Consider the following 18,966-nt stretch of genomic DNA (forward strand, 5'->3'; position numbering starts at 1 on the left):
AAGTCTGGATGTCATCGGGGTTTGTGAAAATATTTTAAACATAACAATAATAATAATAATAATAATAATAATAATGAAAAGTCTGGATGTCATCGGGGTTTGTGAAAATATTATAAACATAATAATAATAATAATAATAATAATATGTCTGGATGTCATCGGGTTTGTGAAAATATTATAAACATAATAATAATAATAATAATAATACGTCTGGATGTCATCGGGGTTTGTGAAAATATTATAAACAACAACAATAATAATAATAATAATAATAATAAAAAGTCTGGATGTCATCGGGGTTTGTGAAAATATTATAAACATAATAATAATAATAATAATAATAATAAAAAGTCTGGATGTCATCGGGATTTGTAAAAATATTATAAACATAATAATAATAATATGTCTGGATGTCATCGGGGTTTGTGAAAATATTATAAACATAAACATGTGGCCACTGGCATGACTGCATGGAGTGCTGTTACCTTCCCACTGGAGCAGTACCTATTGATCTACTCACAAAAGGTACCGCTCCAGCAGGAAGGCTCCTTAATAATAATAATAATAATAATAATAATAATAATGGCCAATTTTTAAAATATTATTATATTATTATTAATAGTAAATAATAGATATCAAAATGGAATTAAATATTACAATTAGCCACATGGGCTCTCAATCATATTATTATTATTATTATTATTATTAAGAATACAGTAAATAATAGATAACTGCTAGGTTGGCAGAAGCTGGGGCTAACAGCGAGAGCTCACCCCATTCCCCAAATTCGAAATTTCCCAGAGGGAAATCCTCGACTTCCCCCTGCGCCCTTGCGATCGGACTCACCAGAACCACTTCGGGCGTCTGGGGGACAAAGACGTCGTGGGACCAAGTCTGTCCCGGCAGCGGGGAGCGGTCCCCCTTCCTCTGGACCCGGAGGCCGACCGTGTGGTGGCCCACGTTGCGCAGGAGCTCATTCACCTCCCCAGACTGGAGGTTGTCGAAGTAGATGGTGGCGCTCACAATCTGATCCCCTGCAAGGAAGGAAGAAAGGACGAAAGAGGAGAAAGATTTAAAGAAAGATGAGAAGGGAGGGAGGAAGAAAAGAGAGAGGGAGGGACAGAGGAAAGGAAAGAAAGAAGGAAGGAAAGAGGAAAGAAAGAGAAGAAAGAAAGAAAGATGAGAAGGGAGGGAGGAAGAGAAGAGAGAGGGAGGGGCAGAGGAAAGGAAAGAAAGAAGGAAGGAAAGAAGAAAGAAAGAAAGAAAGAAAGATGAGAAGGGAGGGAGGAAGAGAAGAGAGAGGGAGGGGCAGAGGAAAGGAAAGAAAGAAGGAAGGAAAGAAGAAAGAAAGAAAGAAAGAAAGAAAGATGAGAAGGGAGGGAGGAAGAGAAGAGAGAGGGAGGGGCAGAGGAAAGGAAAGAAAGAAGGAAGGAAAGAAGAAAGAAAGAAAGAAAGAAAGATGAGAAGGGAGGGAGGAAGAGAAGAGAGAGGGAGGGACAGAGGAAAGGAAAGAAAGAAGGAAGGAAAGAAGAAAGAAAGAAAGAAAGAAAGAAAGAAAGAAAGATGAGAAGGGAGGGAGGAAGAGAAGAGAGAGGGAGGGACAGAGGAAAGGAAAGAAGGAAGAAAGGAAAGAGGAAGGAAAGAAAGAAAGATAGAAAGTAAGAAAGATGAGAAGGGAGGAAGAGAAGAGAGGGAGGGACAGAGGAAAGGAAAGAAAGAAGGAAGGAAAGAAGAAAGAAAGAAAGAAAGAGATGGAAAGAAAGATAAAAAGATAGAAAGAAAGAAAGAAAGAAAGAAAGAAAGAAAGAAAGAAAGAAAGATGGAAAGATGAGAAGGGAGGGAGGAAGAGAAGAGGGAGGGACAGAGGAAAGGAAAGGAAGAAGGAAGGAAAGAGGAAAGAAAGAAAGAAAAATGAGAAGGGAGGGAGGAAGAGAAGAAAGAGGGATAGAGGAAAGGAAGGAAAGAGGAAAGAAAGATAGAAAAAGATGGAAAGATAGAAAGAAAGAAAGATGAGAAGGGAGTGAGAGAGAGAAGAGGGGTGGAGGGAGAAAGAAAAGGAAAGAAGGAAGGAAGGAAAGAAAGAGAGAAAGAAAGAAAGATGGATGGAAGTGAGGTAAGGGAGGGAGGGAAGAAAGAGAGAAAGATGAGAAGGGAGGGAGGGACAGAGGAAAGGAAAGAAGGGAGGGAGGAAAGAAAGAAAGAAAGAAAGAAAGAAAGAAAGACAGATAGAAAGAAAGAAAGAAAGATGAAAAGGGAAGGAGAAGAGGGAGGGAGGGACAGAGGAAAGGAAAGAAGGGAGGAAGAAAGGAAGGAAGGGAAGGAAGATGGAAAGATGGAAAAAAGATGGAAAGATGGAAAGAAAAAAGGATGTATGGATAGAAGGTCAGAAGAGAGGGAGAGAAGAAAGGAAAGAAAGAAAGATGGAAGAAGAGATGAAAAAAGGTAGGAAATAAAACAGGAAGAGAAAGGGGAGGAAAGAAAGGAAGAAGGAAAGAAGGAAGGAGTGCAGGAAGAAAGAAGGCAGAAATTAAAGAAGAAAGGAAGGAAGGGGAGGAGAGAGGAAGGAAGGTGAAAGGAAATAAAGAAGGGAAGAAAGAGAAGAGAGAACAAGAGAAAAAGGAATGGGTGGATGGATGGAAGGTAAAAGGGATGGCGGAGAAAAGGGAAAAAGAAGGAGGAAAGAAAGAAAGATAAGGAAAGGAAAGGAAAGGAAGAAGGAAAGAAAGATGGAAGGAGAGAAGGAAGAAAGCGGGTAGGAAATAAAGGAAGGAGGGATAGAGGAAGGAAGAATAGAAAGAAGAATGGAAACACAAGACAGGACGGAAGGAAGGAAGGAAGGAAGGAAAGAAAGAAGGAAGGAAGGAAGGAAAGAAAGATGGAAGGAGAAAAGGAAGAAAGTGGGTAGGAAATGAAGGAGGGATAGGAAGGAAGAATAGAAAGAAGAATTGAAACACAAGACAGGACGGATGGAAGGAAGGAAAGAAGGAAGGAAGGAAAGAAAGATGGAAGGAGAGAAGGAAGAAAGCGGGTAGGAAATAAAGGAAGGAGGGATAGCGGAAGGAAGAATAGAAAGAAGAATGGAAACACAAGACAGGACGGACGGAAGAAAGGAAGGAAGGAAGGAAAGAAAGATGGAAGGAGAAAAGGAAGAAAGTGGGTAGGAAATGAAGGAGGGATAGGAAGGAAGAATAGAAAGAAGAATGGAAACACAAGAAGGAAGGAAGGAGGGAGGGAAGGAAAGAAGAAAGGGAGCAGGGAAAGAAGGGAAGGGAGGAAGGAAGGAAGAAGGTTATGCTCTGATTGGTGGTTTTGCAGATCCCTTCAAGGCCCAGGAAGGTCTCTCTCTGGCACATATAGGAGCTGTGGAGTGCCTTTCGGGATGTGTAACGCGCCTACCTTCCTTGACGACGCCGGTCTTGGCGATGGGCGAATCTTCGTGGAGCTGCTTGACGAAGACGCCTTCCTCGGTCTGGTCGAGGGTGATGCCGTGGGAGCCGCTGCCTTGCCAGTCCGGGAGCAGGATCTCCCGAGGCCCTTCCTCGTCCTTCTCCATCTGAAGAAGAAGAATATTGCGCTTCAATTGGAGTGAAAACATCAGCATCAGAGTCCTTGTTACCAGCGAAAGCCTACTGCTCTTGCTTCTGATTTATAGCCATGAATCCCCCGCACAGGAGGTGCTACGGCATCTTCCAATTAGCTCAACGTTTTTAGCAGCTATTCTAGCTGAACGCCATCTGTGCTCTGTCTCTTCTCGTGTCTCTAGAAATGTGGGCACTTGCACAACCTCATCATCTTGATTCTTCTTGATTCCTGAGCACTTCCCTGCTCCCCTTCCTCTTCCGAAGATGAGGAATCCCTAACAAATGTGGCTGAAGAGGTTCTCTCACAAATCCCGCAACAACAAAACAAGGATGAGCTAGTTTGGAAGAAGTCAGCAATGCCATCAGCCAACAAAAGAATAACAAAGCCAGCGGACCTGACGGGATCCCTGCTGAAATCTTTAAAGAGAAAGGACCTGAGCTGAGACAACAACTCCACCCGCTCATTGAAAAAGTGTGGATGCCTGCAATAGATGCAGGGAAAATGTCAGGAGGGAATGCTGCTGGAACACGGTCATACAGCCTGAAAAATGTACACCAACCCAGTGATTCCGATGTTTTGCCTTTGTTGTCCATGGGTTTATCTTCCTACCTAATTGGATTTGCCTATTCCTTTAAAGTGCTTTTTTAGATTTCTGCTTTTTAATTATTTACTGTTATGATTTCAGAGTTTTGTTTTGCCTTTGTTCTCCATGGACTTTGATGGACTATTACCTTGGACTACTTTGTTCCGGCTTGTCTTCCTACCTAATTGGATATACCTATTCCTTGAAAGTACTTTTTTACCTTTCTGCTTTTTAATTATTTACTGTTATGATTTCAGATTTTTTTAAAAAAAAAATAGTGGTTGCCGGATTTTATTCATTTTCATGGTTTCTTCCTTTCTGACCACCTCTGAGGATGCCTGCCATAGATGCAGGCAAAACGTCAGGAGATAATGCTGCTGGAACACGGTCATACAGCCTGAAAAACATACAACCCAGTGATTCCAGCCATGAAAGCCTTTGATTCCTCACCTTTTTCGGACTTAAGTCCAGGCAGGGGCCGCCCCAGGAATTCCCTTCTTGTCACTTGCTTATCCTTTTTTGCTTAACGTCCCTTCCAACGTTCTGGCTTATCTTCCTACCTAATTGGATTTACCTATTCCTTTAAAGTGCTTTTTTACCTTTCTGCTTTTTAATTATTTACTGTTATGATTTCAGTCTTTTTTTAAAAAAATAGTGGTAGCCAATTTTTGTTCATTTTCATGGTTTCTACCTTTCTCACAACCTCTGAGGATTCCTGCCATAGATGCAGGCGAAATGTCAGGAGAGAATGCTGCTGGAACAGCATTCCCTGGATTTTATCGGGAGAAATTTGCCTTTGTTTTTCATGGACTTTGATGGACTATTACTGTGGACTACTTTGTTCCGACTTATCTTACTTACTACTTTGTTCCGGCTTGTCTTCCTACCTAATTGGATTTACCTATTCCTTTAAAGTGCTTTTTTACCTTTCTGCTTTTTAATTATTTACTGTTATGATTTCAGAGGGTTTTTTAAAAAAATAAATAGTGGTAGCCAGATTTTGTTCATTTTCATGGTTTCTTCCTTTCTCACCACCTCTGAGGATGCCTGCCATAGATGCAGGCAAAACATCAGGAGGGAATGCTGCTGGAACACAGTCATACAACTTGAAAAACTCACAACAACCCAGGCCACGAAAGCCTTCGATTCCTCACCTTTTTGGGCCTTAAGTCCAGGCAGGAGCCGCCCCAGGAATTCCCTTCTTGTCACTTGCCAATCCTTTTCCGCTTAACGTCCCTTCCAACTTTCCAACCTGGAAAAAGAGGAAAACAGGAAAGAAAACGGGTCAGCGGTCCGAATGCGGATCATTTTCGAAGCCTGCAAAGTCGGCTCTCCCTTCCGCGTCAATGGGCGGAACATATTTGCTGCTCGGCGGCCGCTCCTCGATTCGGAGCATGCGAAGTATGGTACATATGCGAGGCAGAGAATGTGCCGACGGGGTTCTCCCGATCCCCAGGCAGAACGGCCTCCTGACCTCACGATCGCGGGGAAAAACAAAGCGTGGATCGTGGAAGTTACAACCCCAAGCGACAGCAGAACAGACAAGAAGCAACTGGAAAAGATTGCACAACACGAGGATTTGCAGATCGAACTGCAACGATTCTAGCACAAGCCAGTCAATGTGGTCCCAATGGTGATCGGCACACTGGGTGCAGCGCCTCAAGACCTTGGCCTGCACTTAAAAACAATCGGCGGTGGCAGTTGCAAAAGGCCACCCTAGTCGAATCCGCACACATTATTTGCCGATACGGTCCTAGACACTTGGGAAGCGACTGATGTGCGATGCCAGCATAGTAATCTTGTTTGCTGTGTACTAATCTTGTTGTGTTTCAAACAACAACAATACTATATCTTTAAATATCGAACTGTAAAGACTCTGGCACAAGTCAGTCAAGGGGGTCCCAGTGGTGATCGGCACACCGGGCGCAGCGCCTCAAGACCTTGGCCTGCACTTATAAACAATTGGAAAAGCTGACATGATACAAGGGTTTAAAGATCGAATTGTAAAGACTCTGGCCCAAGCCAGTCAATGTGGTCCCAGTGGTGATCGGCACACCGGGCGCAGCGCCTCAAGACCTTGGCCTGCACTTAAAAACAATTGGAAACGCTGACATGATACAAGGGTTTAAAGATCGAACTGCAAATACTCTGGCACAAGTCAGTCAAGGGGGTCCCAGTGGTGAACGGCACACTGGGTGCAGCGCCTCAAGACCTTGGCCTGCACTTAAAAACAATTGGAAAAGCAGACACGATACAAGGGTTTAAATATTGAACTGCAAAGACTCTGGCACAAGCCAGTCAAGGGGGTCCCAGTGGTGATCGGCACACTTGGTGCAGTGCCTCAAGACCTTGGCCTGCACTTAAAAACAATTGGAGAAGCTGACACGATACAAGGGTTTAAAGATCGAACCGCAAAGACTCAGGCACAAGCCAGTCAAGGGGGTCCCAGTGGTGATCAGCACACTGGGTGCAGCGCCAGTCAATGTGGTCCCAGTGGTGATCAGCACACCGGGTGCAGCGCCTCAAGACCTTGGCCTGCACTTATAAACAATTGGAAACGCTGACACGATACAAGGGTTTAACGATCCAACTGCAAAGACTCGGGCACAAGCCAGTCAATGTGGTCCCAGTGGTGATCGGCACACTGGGTGCAGCGCCTCAAGACCTTGGCCTGCACTTAAAAACAAATGGAAAAGCAGACACGATACGAGGGTTTAAAGATCCAACTGCAAAGACTCGGGCACAAGCCAGTCAAGGGGGTCCCTGTGGTGATCGGCACATCGGGTGCAGCACCTCAAGACCTTGGCCTGCACTTAAAAACAATTGGCGGTGGCAGTTGCAAAAGGCCACCCTAGTCGAATCCACACACATTATTTGCCGATACGGTCCTAGACACTTGGGAAGCGACCGGTGTGCGACCCAATACCAAGGCCAGCATAGTAATCTTGTTTGCTGTGTACTAATCTTGTTGTGTTACAAACAACAACAACAATACTATATCTTTAAATATCGAACTGCAAAGACTCTGGTACAAGCCAGTCAAGGTGGTCCCAGTGGTGATCGGCACACTGGGTGCAGCGCCTTAAGTGCCTTGGCCTGCACTTAAAAACAATCAGCACTGACAAAACTACCATCTGGCACCTGCAATACGAAATCCAGCATATAGATCTCTCATATATATATATGTGTGTGTGTATGCATATATGTGTGTGTGTATATATATATACACACACACACATATATACATATATGTGTGTGTGTGTACGTATGTATGTGTGTATACACACACACACACACACACACACACCCCACTGGATGAATTGACACCAAATTTGGACACTATACCCCTAACAGCCCAATGAGTGACCATCACTCATAAATCCCCCCAAAAAACTGCAGAAAAGACTTAACCCCCCCCCCCCAAAGCTAAATGATGAAAAGCTAATGACAATACAGAAAAAAGGGAAGGAAGAGGGAGGGAAGGAAGGAAGGAATGGGAGAAATTAAGAAAAGAAAGAGGGAGGGTAAGAAAGAAGGAAGCATGGAAGCAAAGAGTGAAGGAAGGAAGAAATGAGAGAAAGGGGAAGGAAAAGGAAAGGGGGGGGAAGGAAGGAGAGAAAGAGGGAGGGAAGGAAAGAGAGAAGGAAGGAAGGAACGAGGTAGAGAAAGAGGAGAGAGAAAGTAGAAGGAAAAGAAAAAGGGGGGAAGGAAGGAAAGAGGCAGAGAAGGAAGAAAGGATAGAAGGAAGAAAGAAAAGAAAAGAGAGAAGGAAGGAAGGAACGAGGTAGAGAAAGAGGAGAGAGAAAGTAGAAGGAAAAGAAAAAGGGGGGAAGGAAGGAAAGAGGCAGAGAAGGAAGAAAGGATAGAAGGAAGAAAGAAAAGAAAAGAGAGAAGGAAGGAAAGAGGTAGAGAAGGAAGGAAGGAGAGAAGGAAAGAAAAAAGGGAAGGAAGGAAAGAGGGGGTGAAGGAAGGAGGGAAAGAAGGAGAGGAAGAGGGAGGGAAGGAAAGAAGGAAAGAGAAGGATGGATGGAAGCAAAAAGGGAAGGAAGGAAGGAAGAAGGAAAGAGGTAGAGAAGGAAGGAAGGAGGGAAAGAGGGAGGAAAGGAAAGAGAGAAGGAAGGAAGGAAAGAGGTAAAGAAGGAAGAGAAAGTAGAAGGAAAAGAAAAAGGGGGAAGGAAGGAAAGAGAGAAGGAAGGAAGGACAGAGGGAAAGAAAAAAGGAAAGGAAGGAGGGAAAGGAGAGAAAGAGGGAAGGGAGGAAAGAAGGAAAGAGAGAAGGAAAGATGGAAGCAAAAAGCAAAGGAAGGAAAGAGGCAGAGAAGGAAGAAAGAATTGAAGGAAGAAAGAAAAGAAGGAAGGAAAGAGGTAGAGAAGGAAGGAAGGAGAGAAGGAAAGAAAAAAGGGAAGGAAGGAAAGAGGGAGTGAAGGAAGAAGGGAAAGAAGGAGAGAAAGAGGGAGGGAAGGTTGGCCACAGCAATGTGTGGCGGGTACAGCTAGTAATATAATATAATAATAATAATAATAATAATAATAATAACAACAACAACAACAACAACAACAACTAGTGGTAGTAGTTCCTGAAAGTAGTAGTTCCTGGATCCTAAAAGTCGTATTTAGTTGTACTGAGCCTCCTCCACCAAAGAGTGCAAACTACAACTCCCAGGGTGCCATAAGGGTTAAAAAGTGGGACCAAAGTGGGTTAAATCGTCAGTGTAGATGCTACTTGGAGTGTGGTTTGGAAGCTGAAAAGGAGAAGGGAGGCGTTGTGTAATTGTGGGTGGGAAAGTGTGCAGCCAGGGGGCAGTGCGAGGCTTCCTTGCACGCCACTCGCACGCCCTGGTGAACGGTGCCAAGAAAAGTTTTCCATTTCCAAGCAGGCATGCAACCCGATCAGGCCTGAAACTCGGGCTCGATGCAATGGCAATCCCGGGAATTGTAGCACGCCGAACTTGGGAAAGCACGCTGCATCGAGTCGTCAAACTGGATTAATTCTGCAGTGCGGAAGCGTCCTATCGATGGCAACGGGGGGCGAAGTCCCGTATGTAAATACGCGCGAGATTACGGCCGATTCCGACAGATCTTTGCTTGACGTGCCAAAGAGCGCAGATAACAACAAACGCCACTGTTTGCCCAAGTCGATTGCTTGCAAATAAATGACAAAAGTCAATAGCAGCCCAAGAAAATCAACACTATCAATCACTGGGGTGTCTGTGGTTGAGGCAACACATACAATCTAGGATGGAATCGTCCCCGAATGGAAGCCTTCACTTGGGTGGTGGCTGCGCCTTGTATTATATATATATATTGCCATAGAAAAGTATAGGAAAGGGTGAAGGGAGAGGCAGTGGACAGCATGAGTCAGAAACACTGGGATGTCTGTGGTGGAGGAAACACATCCAATCTAGAATGGAATGGTCCACGAATGGAAGCCTTCCCTTGGGTGGTGGGCAGTGTGGTGTTTGTGGGGTACATTGGCAGGGCTCTTGGGACATGTTAACACTGGGATGTCTGAGGTGGAGGTAACACATCCAATCTAGAATGGAATGGTCCACGAATGGAAACCTTCCCTTGGGTGGTGGACAGTCTGGTGTTGGTGGAGGACATTGGCAGGGCTCTTGGACATGTTTACACTGGGATGTCTGTGGTGGAGGTAACACATACAATCTAGGATGGAATAGTCCCAGAATGAAAGCCTTCCCTTGGATGGTGGGCAGTGTGGTGTTGGTGGGGTACCGTGGCAGGGCTCTTGGACATGTTTACACTGGGATGTCTGTGGTGGAGGTAACACATACAACCTAGGATGGAATCATCCCCGAATGGAAGCCAGCACCTGTATTATATATATTGCCATAGAAAAGAAAAGGAAAGGGTAAATGGAGAGGCAGTGGGCGGGATCATGCAAATTCCATACTAATGGAGAGAGTTAGAAACACTGGGGCATCTGTGGTGGAGGAAACACATAAAATCTAGGATGGACTTGAGTGGTGGGCAGCGCCCTGTATTATAAATATTGCCATAGTAAAGAATAGGAAAGGGTGAAGGGAGAGGCACTGGGCGGGGTCATGCAGGAACACTGGGATGTCTGTGGTGGAGGAAACACATATAATCTAGGATGGAATAGTCCCAGAATGAAAGCCTTCCCTTGGGTGGTGGGCAGTGTGGTGTTGGTGGAGGACATTGGCAGGGCTCTTGGACATGTTTAGACTGGGATGTCTGTGGTGGAGGAAACACATATAATCTAGGATGGAATCGTCCCAGAATGAAAGCCTTCCCTTGGGTGACGGGCAGTGTGGTGTTGGTGGGGTACAGTGGCAGGGCTCTTGGACATGTTTACACTGGGATGTCTGTGGTGGAGGAAACACATAAAATCTAGGATGGAATGGTCCCCAAATGGAAGCCTTCACTTGGGTGGTGTATTATCAATCAATGGGAGAGTTTGCCATGCCAATCGTGCCACACTCGTGCTTTAAGTTCCAGTTAACTGGAACTCTCAAGCAACCAGAACAAAAATTAGGGGAGCGGGGAGAAAAATACTACTGTTTCCTAATGCAACAGAGCGACGTTATTCTCTTTTTTTTTCCGCCTCGAAAACTCTTGTCAAAGTTTCCGAAGGCGGCAGATGTTCGCGGCTAAGCCTTGACACAATGGAACGTCCCGCGTATTGACTCATTTCAATCGCATTTTATTGTATGCATCTGCTCCCCAGATGGGAGGGCAAGGCTGTACTTTAACCCTTAGCGGGAAACGAGAGACGCAGTTTCCCTGCAAAAAAATACTATTACTTTGAGTGTTTTTTTTTTTTTTTTGCAGAATAGAGTTAGAAGCACTGGGATGTCTGTGGTGGAGGAAATACATATAATCTAGGATGGAATTGTCCCCTAATGAAAGCCTTCCCTTGGGTGGTGGGCAGCGCCCTGTATTATATATAGTGCCATAGAAAAGAATAGAGTTAGAAGCACTGGGGTGTCTGTGGTGGAGGAAATACATATAATCTAGGATGGAATTGTCCCCGAATGAAAGCCTTCCCTTGGGTGGTGGGCAGCGCCCTGTATTATATATAGTGCCATAGAAAAGAATAGAGTTAGAAGCACTGGGGTGTCTGTGGTGGAGGAAATACATATAATCTAGGATGGAATTGTCATAGAAAAGACTAGGAAAGGGTGAAGGGAGACGAGAGTGGGCGGGGTCATGCAAATTCCACACCATGAGTTAGAAACACTGGGATGTCTGTGGTGGAGGAAACACATACAATCTAGGATGGAATTGTCCCCGAATGAAAGCCTTCCCTTGGGTGGTGGGCAGCATCCTGTATTATATATATTGCCATAGAAAAGAATAGAGTTAGAAACACTGGGGTGTCTGTGGTGGAGGAAATACATACAATCTAGGATGGAATTGTCATAGAAAAGACTAGGAAAGGGTGAAGGGAGAGGCAGTGGGCAGGGTCATGCAAATTCCACACCATGAGTCAGAAACAGTGGGGTGTCTGTGGTGGAGGAAATACATACAATCTAGGATGGAATGGTCCCCGAATGAAAGCCTTCACTTGGGTGGTGGGCAGCGCCCTGTATTATATATATTGTGTATGTATATGTGTATGTATGTGTGCATGTATGTGTACACGTGTATATAAATGTGTGTAGATATGTATATTTGTGTGTGCTTGTGCATATATATATGTGTGTGTGTATATATGTATATTTGTGTGTGCTTGTGTATATATATATATACGTGTGTGTATGAATCTGTGAATGTATACATGTATGTATGTGTGCATGTGTGTATGTATATATCTGTGCATGTGTATATATATATATATATGTGTGTGTGTGTATATATGTATATTTGTGTGTGCTTGTGCATATATATTCATGTGTGTATGAACGTATACATGTATGTATGTGTGCATGTGTGTATGTATGTGTGAATGTATACATGTATGTATGTGTGCATGTGTGTATGTATACATGTATATATGTGTGCATGTGTGTATATATATGTGTGTGTGTGTATATATGTATATTTGTGTGTGCTTGTGCATATATATTCATGTGTGTATGAATGTGTGAATGTATACATGTATGTATGTGTGAATGTATACATGTATGTATGTGTGCATGTGTATATATATGTGTGTGTATGTATATTTGTGTGTGCTTGTGCATATATATTCATGTGTGTATGAATGTGTGAATGTATACATGTATGTGTGCATGTGTATATATGTGTGTGTATATATGTATATTTGTGTGTGTTTCTGCATATATATATATACGTGTGTGTGTGTGAGTATAAAATATATACAAATAAATACTATAAATATTTAAATAAATAAATAAAATATTTATATAAATAAATAAATAAAAACGAATAAATAAATTATATATAAATATTATAAATACTTAAATAAAAACAAACATATAAAAATAAATAAATACTATATTAATAAATATTATAAATATTTAAATAAATATAAATATAAATAAAAAATAAATACTATATTAATAAATATTACAAATATTTAAATAAATAAATAAAAACCATTTATATAAATAAATATATAAATGTATTTATATATAATAAATAAATAAAAATAAATACTATATTAATAAATATTATAAATATTTAAATAAATAAATAAATAACATTTATATAAATAAATATATAAATAACCTCATTGATATATAATACATAAATAAATAAATACACAAATATATAAGTAAATAAAAATAAATAAAGTTTTATTATATTATTATTATTATTATTATATATAGATTACTACTACTACTATTATGTAATACACACATACACACATATATATACACAGTTTACAACCGAGCATGCTTCCCATTCCTCAACATAGTTGTAACCTGCTGCAAATTGCCAGAACCAGTTCTTGTTTGCCAAGGCAAAGTTTGCAAACGTTGACACTGGTGGGTGTGGATTCTGGGACTTGCGATCCCCCCCAATACGCATCATTGAGTTTCCTAGATTTTTGGGGGTCCCGACCCAACGCCCAACGCCGTTTCCGAACTCACTCCTGGGAAAAAAGCAGAGACAACAAGGCCAACGCCTTGCTTTGGACGGGAGCCCAAAACAAAGAAGCGGAGGAGGAGAAGTGACTCACCCAAGGCACAAACAGGGAGAGGCTGGGCAAACTTTGCGGTCGGGTCCACGCCGACATTACGAGCAACGGCCAAAAAGGACGGAAAAGGAAGCCGAGAGACGGGGTGAGCTCCCATCTGTCAGCTCCAGCTTCCCACGCAATGGCATGAGAGAAGCCTCCCACAGGCGGCCGATTCTCTCCCTTCTTCTCCACAATATAAACTCTGAACTGCTGACCTAAAGTAAGATCGGCGGTTCGAATCCGCGAGATGGGGTGAGCTCCCATCTGTCAGCTCCAGCTTCCCACGCAAGGGCATGAGAGAAGCCTCAGACAGATGGCCAATCCTCTCCCTTCTTCTCCACAATATAAACTCTGAACTGCTGGCCTAAAGAAAGATCGGCGGTTCGAATCCGCAAGATGGGGTGAGCTCCCGTCTGTCAGCTCCAGCTTCCCACGCAAGGGGCATGAGAGAAGCCTTCTTCCCACAGACGGCCAATTCTCTCCCTTCTTCTCCACAATATAAACTCTGAACTGCTGACCTAAAGAAAGATCGGCGGTTCGAATCCACGAGATGGGGTGAGCTCCCATCCGTCAGCTCCAGCTTCCCACGCAAGGGCATGAGAGAAGCCTCCCACGGACGGCCAATTCTCTCCCTTCCTCTCCACAATATAAACTCTGAACTTCTGACCTAAATAAAGATCGGCGGTTCGAATCCGCGAGATGGGGTGAGCTCCCATCCGTCAGCTCCAGCTTCCCATGCAAGGGCATGAGAGAAGCCCCCCACAGACGGCCAATCCTCTCCCTTCTTCTCCACAATATAAACTCTGAACTGCTGACCTAAAGAAAGATCGGCGGTTCGAATCCGCAAGATGGGGTGAGCTCCCGTCTGTCAGCTCCAGCTTCCCACGCAAGGGCATGAGAGAAGCCTCCCACAGATGGCCAATCCTCTCCCTTCTTCTCCACAATATAAACTCTGAACTGCTGACCTAAAGAAAGATCGGCGGTTCGAATCAGCGAGATGGGGTGAGCTCCCATATGTCAGCTCCAGCTTCCTACGCAGGGGCACGAGAGAAGCCTTCTTCCCACAGACGGCCAATTCTCTCTCGCACCGGTTTCTCAAGTCGCCCAACTTTTGCATGGCGGTCATAAAACGGCAATCGTAAATAAAATATCTTGGTTGCCAATAAAACTGCGAACAAGGCTCCTCCGCCCTGCAAGGATTGGCAAAGGGACGTCTCTTGGAATCCTTGCAAAACGGGAGGCTTCCCTGATTCATTATCGACGCCGACGACGCCGTGAAATAAATGCGCAGGAGCCGTCTCCTGATGTCTATCTGGCGACTCGGGAGACGAACGCCCAGCCGACATGCCGGTGATAACATCAGGAAGAAGCTCGGTTTCGCCATTTCAAAACATTGGGCACCACGGCACAGCAATCTGCGGATTTGGGGATGCGTGTAGTCGGATATTTGGGCACCCAAAGATTTGGGTATCCTGGGATTTGGGCATCCAGATATTTGGACATTTCGGATTTGGGGGTGCGTGTATCCAGATATTTGGGCATCCAAAGATTTGGGTATCCTGGGATTTGGGCATCCAGATATTTGGACATTTGGATAGACATAGATTTTGGATATCAAAAAATTTGGATATCTGAATATTCGGTCATTTGGATATTCAGATATCCAGATATTTGGGCATCCAAAGATTTGGGTTTTTCTGGGATTTGGAAACCTTGGATTTCGGCATCCGGATATTTTGACATTTGGATAGACATAGATTTTGGATATCAGAATATTTGGATATCCGTATATCTGGATAATCAGACATTCGGATATTTGGGCATCCAAAGATTTGGGTATTTCTGGGATTTGGAAACCTTGGATTTCGGCATCCAGATATTTGGACATTTCGATAGACATAGATTCTGAATGTCGGAATATTTGGATATCCGGATATTCGGTCATTTGGATATTCAGACATTAAGATATTTGGGCATGCAAAGATTTGGGTATTCCTGAGATTTGGGCATCCAGGTATTCGGATTTGGGAGTGCATGTATTCAGATATTTAAGCATCCAAAGATTTGTGTATTTTTGGAATTTAGAAACCTTGGATTTGGGCATCCAGATATTTTGACATTTGGATAGACTTAAATTTTGAATATCGGAATATCTGGATATCCACATACCTGGATATTCAGTCATTCGGATATTCAGACATCCAGATATTTGGGTACGCAAAGATTTGGGTATTCTGGGATTTGGATACCTTGGATTTGGACATTTGGATAGACATATATTTTGGATATCGGAATATTTGGATATCCGTATATCTCGATATTCAGACATTCGGATATTCAGACATCCAGATATTTGTGAGTCCAAAGATTTGTGTATTTCTGGGATTTGGATACCTTGGATTTGGGCATCCAGATATTTTGATATTTGAATAGGCATAGATATTGGATAACGGAATATTTGGGTATCTGCATATCTGGATATTCAGACATTTGGATATTCAGACATCCAGATATTTGGGCATTCAAAGATTTGGGTATTCTGGGATTTGGGCATCCAGATATTTGCACATTTCGGATTTGGGGATCCATGTATTCGGATATTTGGGCATCCAAAGATTTGGGTATTCTCGGATTTGGAAACCTTGGATTTGGGCATCCAGATATTTTGATATTTGGATAGACATAGATATTGGATAACGGAATATTTGGATATCCATCTATCTGGATATTCAGACATCCGGATATTTGGGCATCCAAAGATTTGGGTATTTCTGGGATTTAGAAACCTTGGATTTGGGCATCCAGATATTTGGACATTTGGATAGACATAGATATTGGATAATGGAATATTTGGATATCCGTATATCTGGATAATCAGACATTCGGATTTTTGGCCTTCAAATATTTGGGCATCCAAAAATTTGGGAATTTTGGAATTTGAGCATCCAGGTATTCGGATTTGAGGGTGCATGTGTTCAGATATTTGGGCCTCCAAGAATTTGGGTATTCTGAGATTTGGAAACTGTGGATTTGGGCATCCAGATATTTGGGCATTTCGGATTTGGGGGTGCGTGTATTCGGATATTTGGGCATCCAAAGATTTGGAAATTCTGGGATTTGGAAACTTTGGATTTCGGCATACAGATATTTGGACATTTGGATAGGCATAGATATTGGATATCGGAATATTTGGATATCCGTATATCTGGATAATCAGACATTCGGATATTCAGACATCCAGATATTTGGACATTTTGGATTTGAGGATGTGTGTATTCGGATATTTGAGCATCCAAAGATTTGGGTATTCTGGGATTTGGAAACCTTGGATTTGGGCATCCGGATATTTGGACATTTCAGATTTGGGGATGCATATATTCAGATATTTGGGCATCCAAAGATTTGGGCATCCAGATATTTTGACATTTGGATATACATAGATTTTGAATATCGGAATATTTGGGTATCTGTATATCTGGATATTCAGACATTCAGATATCCAGACATCCAGATATTTGGGCATCCAAAGATTTGGGTATTCTGGGATTTGGAAACCTTGGATTTCGGCATCCGGATATTTTGACATTTGGATAGACATAGATATTGGATATCGGAATATTTGGATATCCGTATATCTGGATATTCAGACATTCGGATAATCAGACATCCAGACTTTTGCAAAAGGGGGTTCCTCCTCTGGGCTCCCGGCTTTGAAAGGGGAAACCGTCCACGGCGGAGAGAGCTATGCCAACCCCGAAGCCTCGCGCCAGTTGCTTCTAAATCTGCAGCTCGACCACGTGTTGAGTGCCACCGCCGCCAACGTGGTATTTTTAGACCCATCTGTTGTGCCCGGAGAGCGAGCGAGCGAGCAAGGATGACGGGACGGTCAGGACTTTTCTTGGGAAGGACGGGTCGTTACTGGAAAGGCGGCCGGAGCAAGAGCGGGTCAAGGAGCTGGAAGGAAAACCTAAGAATTGGAAGGGAACCCCAAAGGGCATCCAGCCCAACCCCGTTTGGCCACTCAGGACACAATCTAAGCCCTCCTAGCAGATGGCCAGTCAGCCACTGTTTAAAAACCTCCAGAGAAGGAGACTCCATCAACGCCATAGATTATTATTGTTATAGACACTTAAAGTTGGAAGAGAACCCCAAAGGCCAGCCAGTCCAACCCTGTTCAGCCACGCAGGACACAATCTAAACCCTCCCAGCAGATGGCCAGCCAGCCACTGATTAAAAACATCCAGAGAAGGAGACTCCATATCGTCACAGACTGTTATAGAATCTTAAAGATGGAAGGGAACCTCAAAGTCCATCCAGTCCAACCCCGTTCGGCCACGCCAGACACAATCCAAGCCCTCCCAGCAGATGGCCAGTCAGCCACTGTTTAAAAACCTCCAGAGAAGGAGACTCCATCAACGCCATAGAATATTATTGTTATAGACTCTTAAAAGTTGGAAGGGAACCCCAAAGGGCATCCAATCCAACCCCATTCGGCCACACCGGACACAATCCAAGCCCTCCCAGCAGATGGCCAGCCAGCCACTGTTTAAAAACCCTGGACTCATCATCGTCACTGATTGTTACTGTTATAGAATCTTAAAGTTGGAAGGGAACCCCAAAGGGCATCCAGTCCAACATCATTCGGCCACTCAAGACACAATCTAAGCCCTCCCAGCAGATGGCCAGCCAGCCACTGTTTAAAAACTTCCAGAGAAGGAGACACCATCAATGCCATAGATTATTATTATTATAGACACTTAAAGTTGGAAGGAAACCCCAAAGGACATCCAGTCCAACCCCATTCGGCCACACCGGACACAATCTAAGCCCTCCCAGCAGGTGGCCAGCCAGCCACTGTTCAAAAACCTCCAGAGAAGGATACTCCATATCATCACAGACTGTTATAGAATCTTAAAGATGGAAGGGAACCTCAAAGTCCATCCAGTCCAATCCCGTTTGGCCATGCAGGACACAATCTAAGCCCTCCCAGCAGATGGCCAGTCAGCCACTATTCAAAAACATCCAGAGAAGGAGACTCCATCAATGCCATAGACACTTATAGTTGGAGGGGAACCCCAAAGGCCATCCAGTTCAACCCCATTCGGCCACACCGGACACAATCTAAGCCCTCCCAGCAGATGGCCAGCCAGCCACTGTTTAAAAACCCTGGACACATCATTGTCACTGATTGTTACTGTTATAGAATCTTAAAGTTGGAAGGGAACCCCAAAGGGCATCCAGTCCAACCCCATTCGGCCACTCAGGACACAATCTAAGCCCTCCCAGCAGATGGCCAGACAACCACTGTTCAAAAACATCCAGAGAAGGAGACTCCATCAACACCATAGATTATTATTGTTATAGAATCTTAAAGTTGGAAGGGAACCCCAAAGTCCATCCAGCCCAACCCCGTTCGACCACGCCAGACACAATCTAAGCCCTCCCAGCAGATGGCCAGCCAGCTACTATTTAAAAACCTCCAGAGTCCAACCCCGTTCAACCAAATAGGAGGAAACAATCCTATCCCTCCCGACAGATGGCCATCAAAGCCTCCAAAGAAGGCACCTCCACCACACACTGAAGCAGAGAGTTCCCCCGATGAACAGCTCTCACAGTCAGGAAGCTCTTCCTCATGTTCAGGTGGGATCTCCTTTATTGTTGTCTCAAAACCTTCC

At 43.7% G+C, this 18,966-nt stretch overlaps 1 protein-coding gene across 2 annotated transcripts in view; it reads right to left on the minus strand.

Annotated features, from left to right (window-relative positions):
- The window catches only part of AHNAK (AHNAK nucleoprotein), a 71,175-nt gene that overhangs the window by 18,760 nt on the left and 33,449 nt on the right, over window positions 1-18,966 (minus strand). Inside the window, exons 2-4 of one of the 2 annotated variants that reach the window (XM_067472560.1) lie at window positions 5,320-5,417; window positions 3,397-3,553; window positions 847-1,034 (exon numbers count right to left, since the gene is read on the minus strand). In XM_067472560.1, coding sequence (XP_067328661.1) covers window positions 847-1,034; window positions 3,397-3,553 — 345 coding nt within the window. In that variant the 5' untranslated portion in view covers window positions 5,320-5,417. Of the gene's footprint in view, window positions 1-846; window positions 1,035-3,396; window positions 3,554-4,615; window positions 4,719-5,319; window positions 5,418-18,966 lie in introns of those variants that run through there. The other variant, XM_067472561.1, reaches the window with a different exon arrangement.

This window comes from Anolis sagrei, chromosome 12, assembly GCF_037176765.1.
Source record: "Anolis sagrei isolate rAnoSag1 chromosome 12, rAnoSag1.mat, whole genome shotgun sequence".
NCBI classification, from domain to species: domain Eukaryota; kingdom Metazoa; phylum Chordata; class Lepidosauria; order Squamata; family Dactyloidae; genus Anolis; species Anolis sagrei.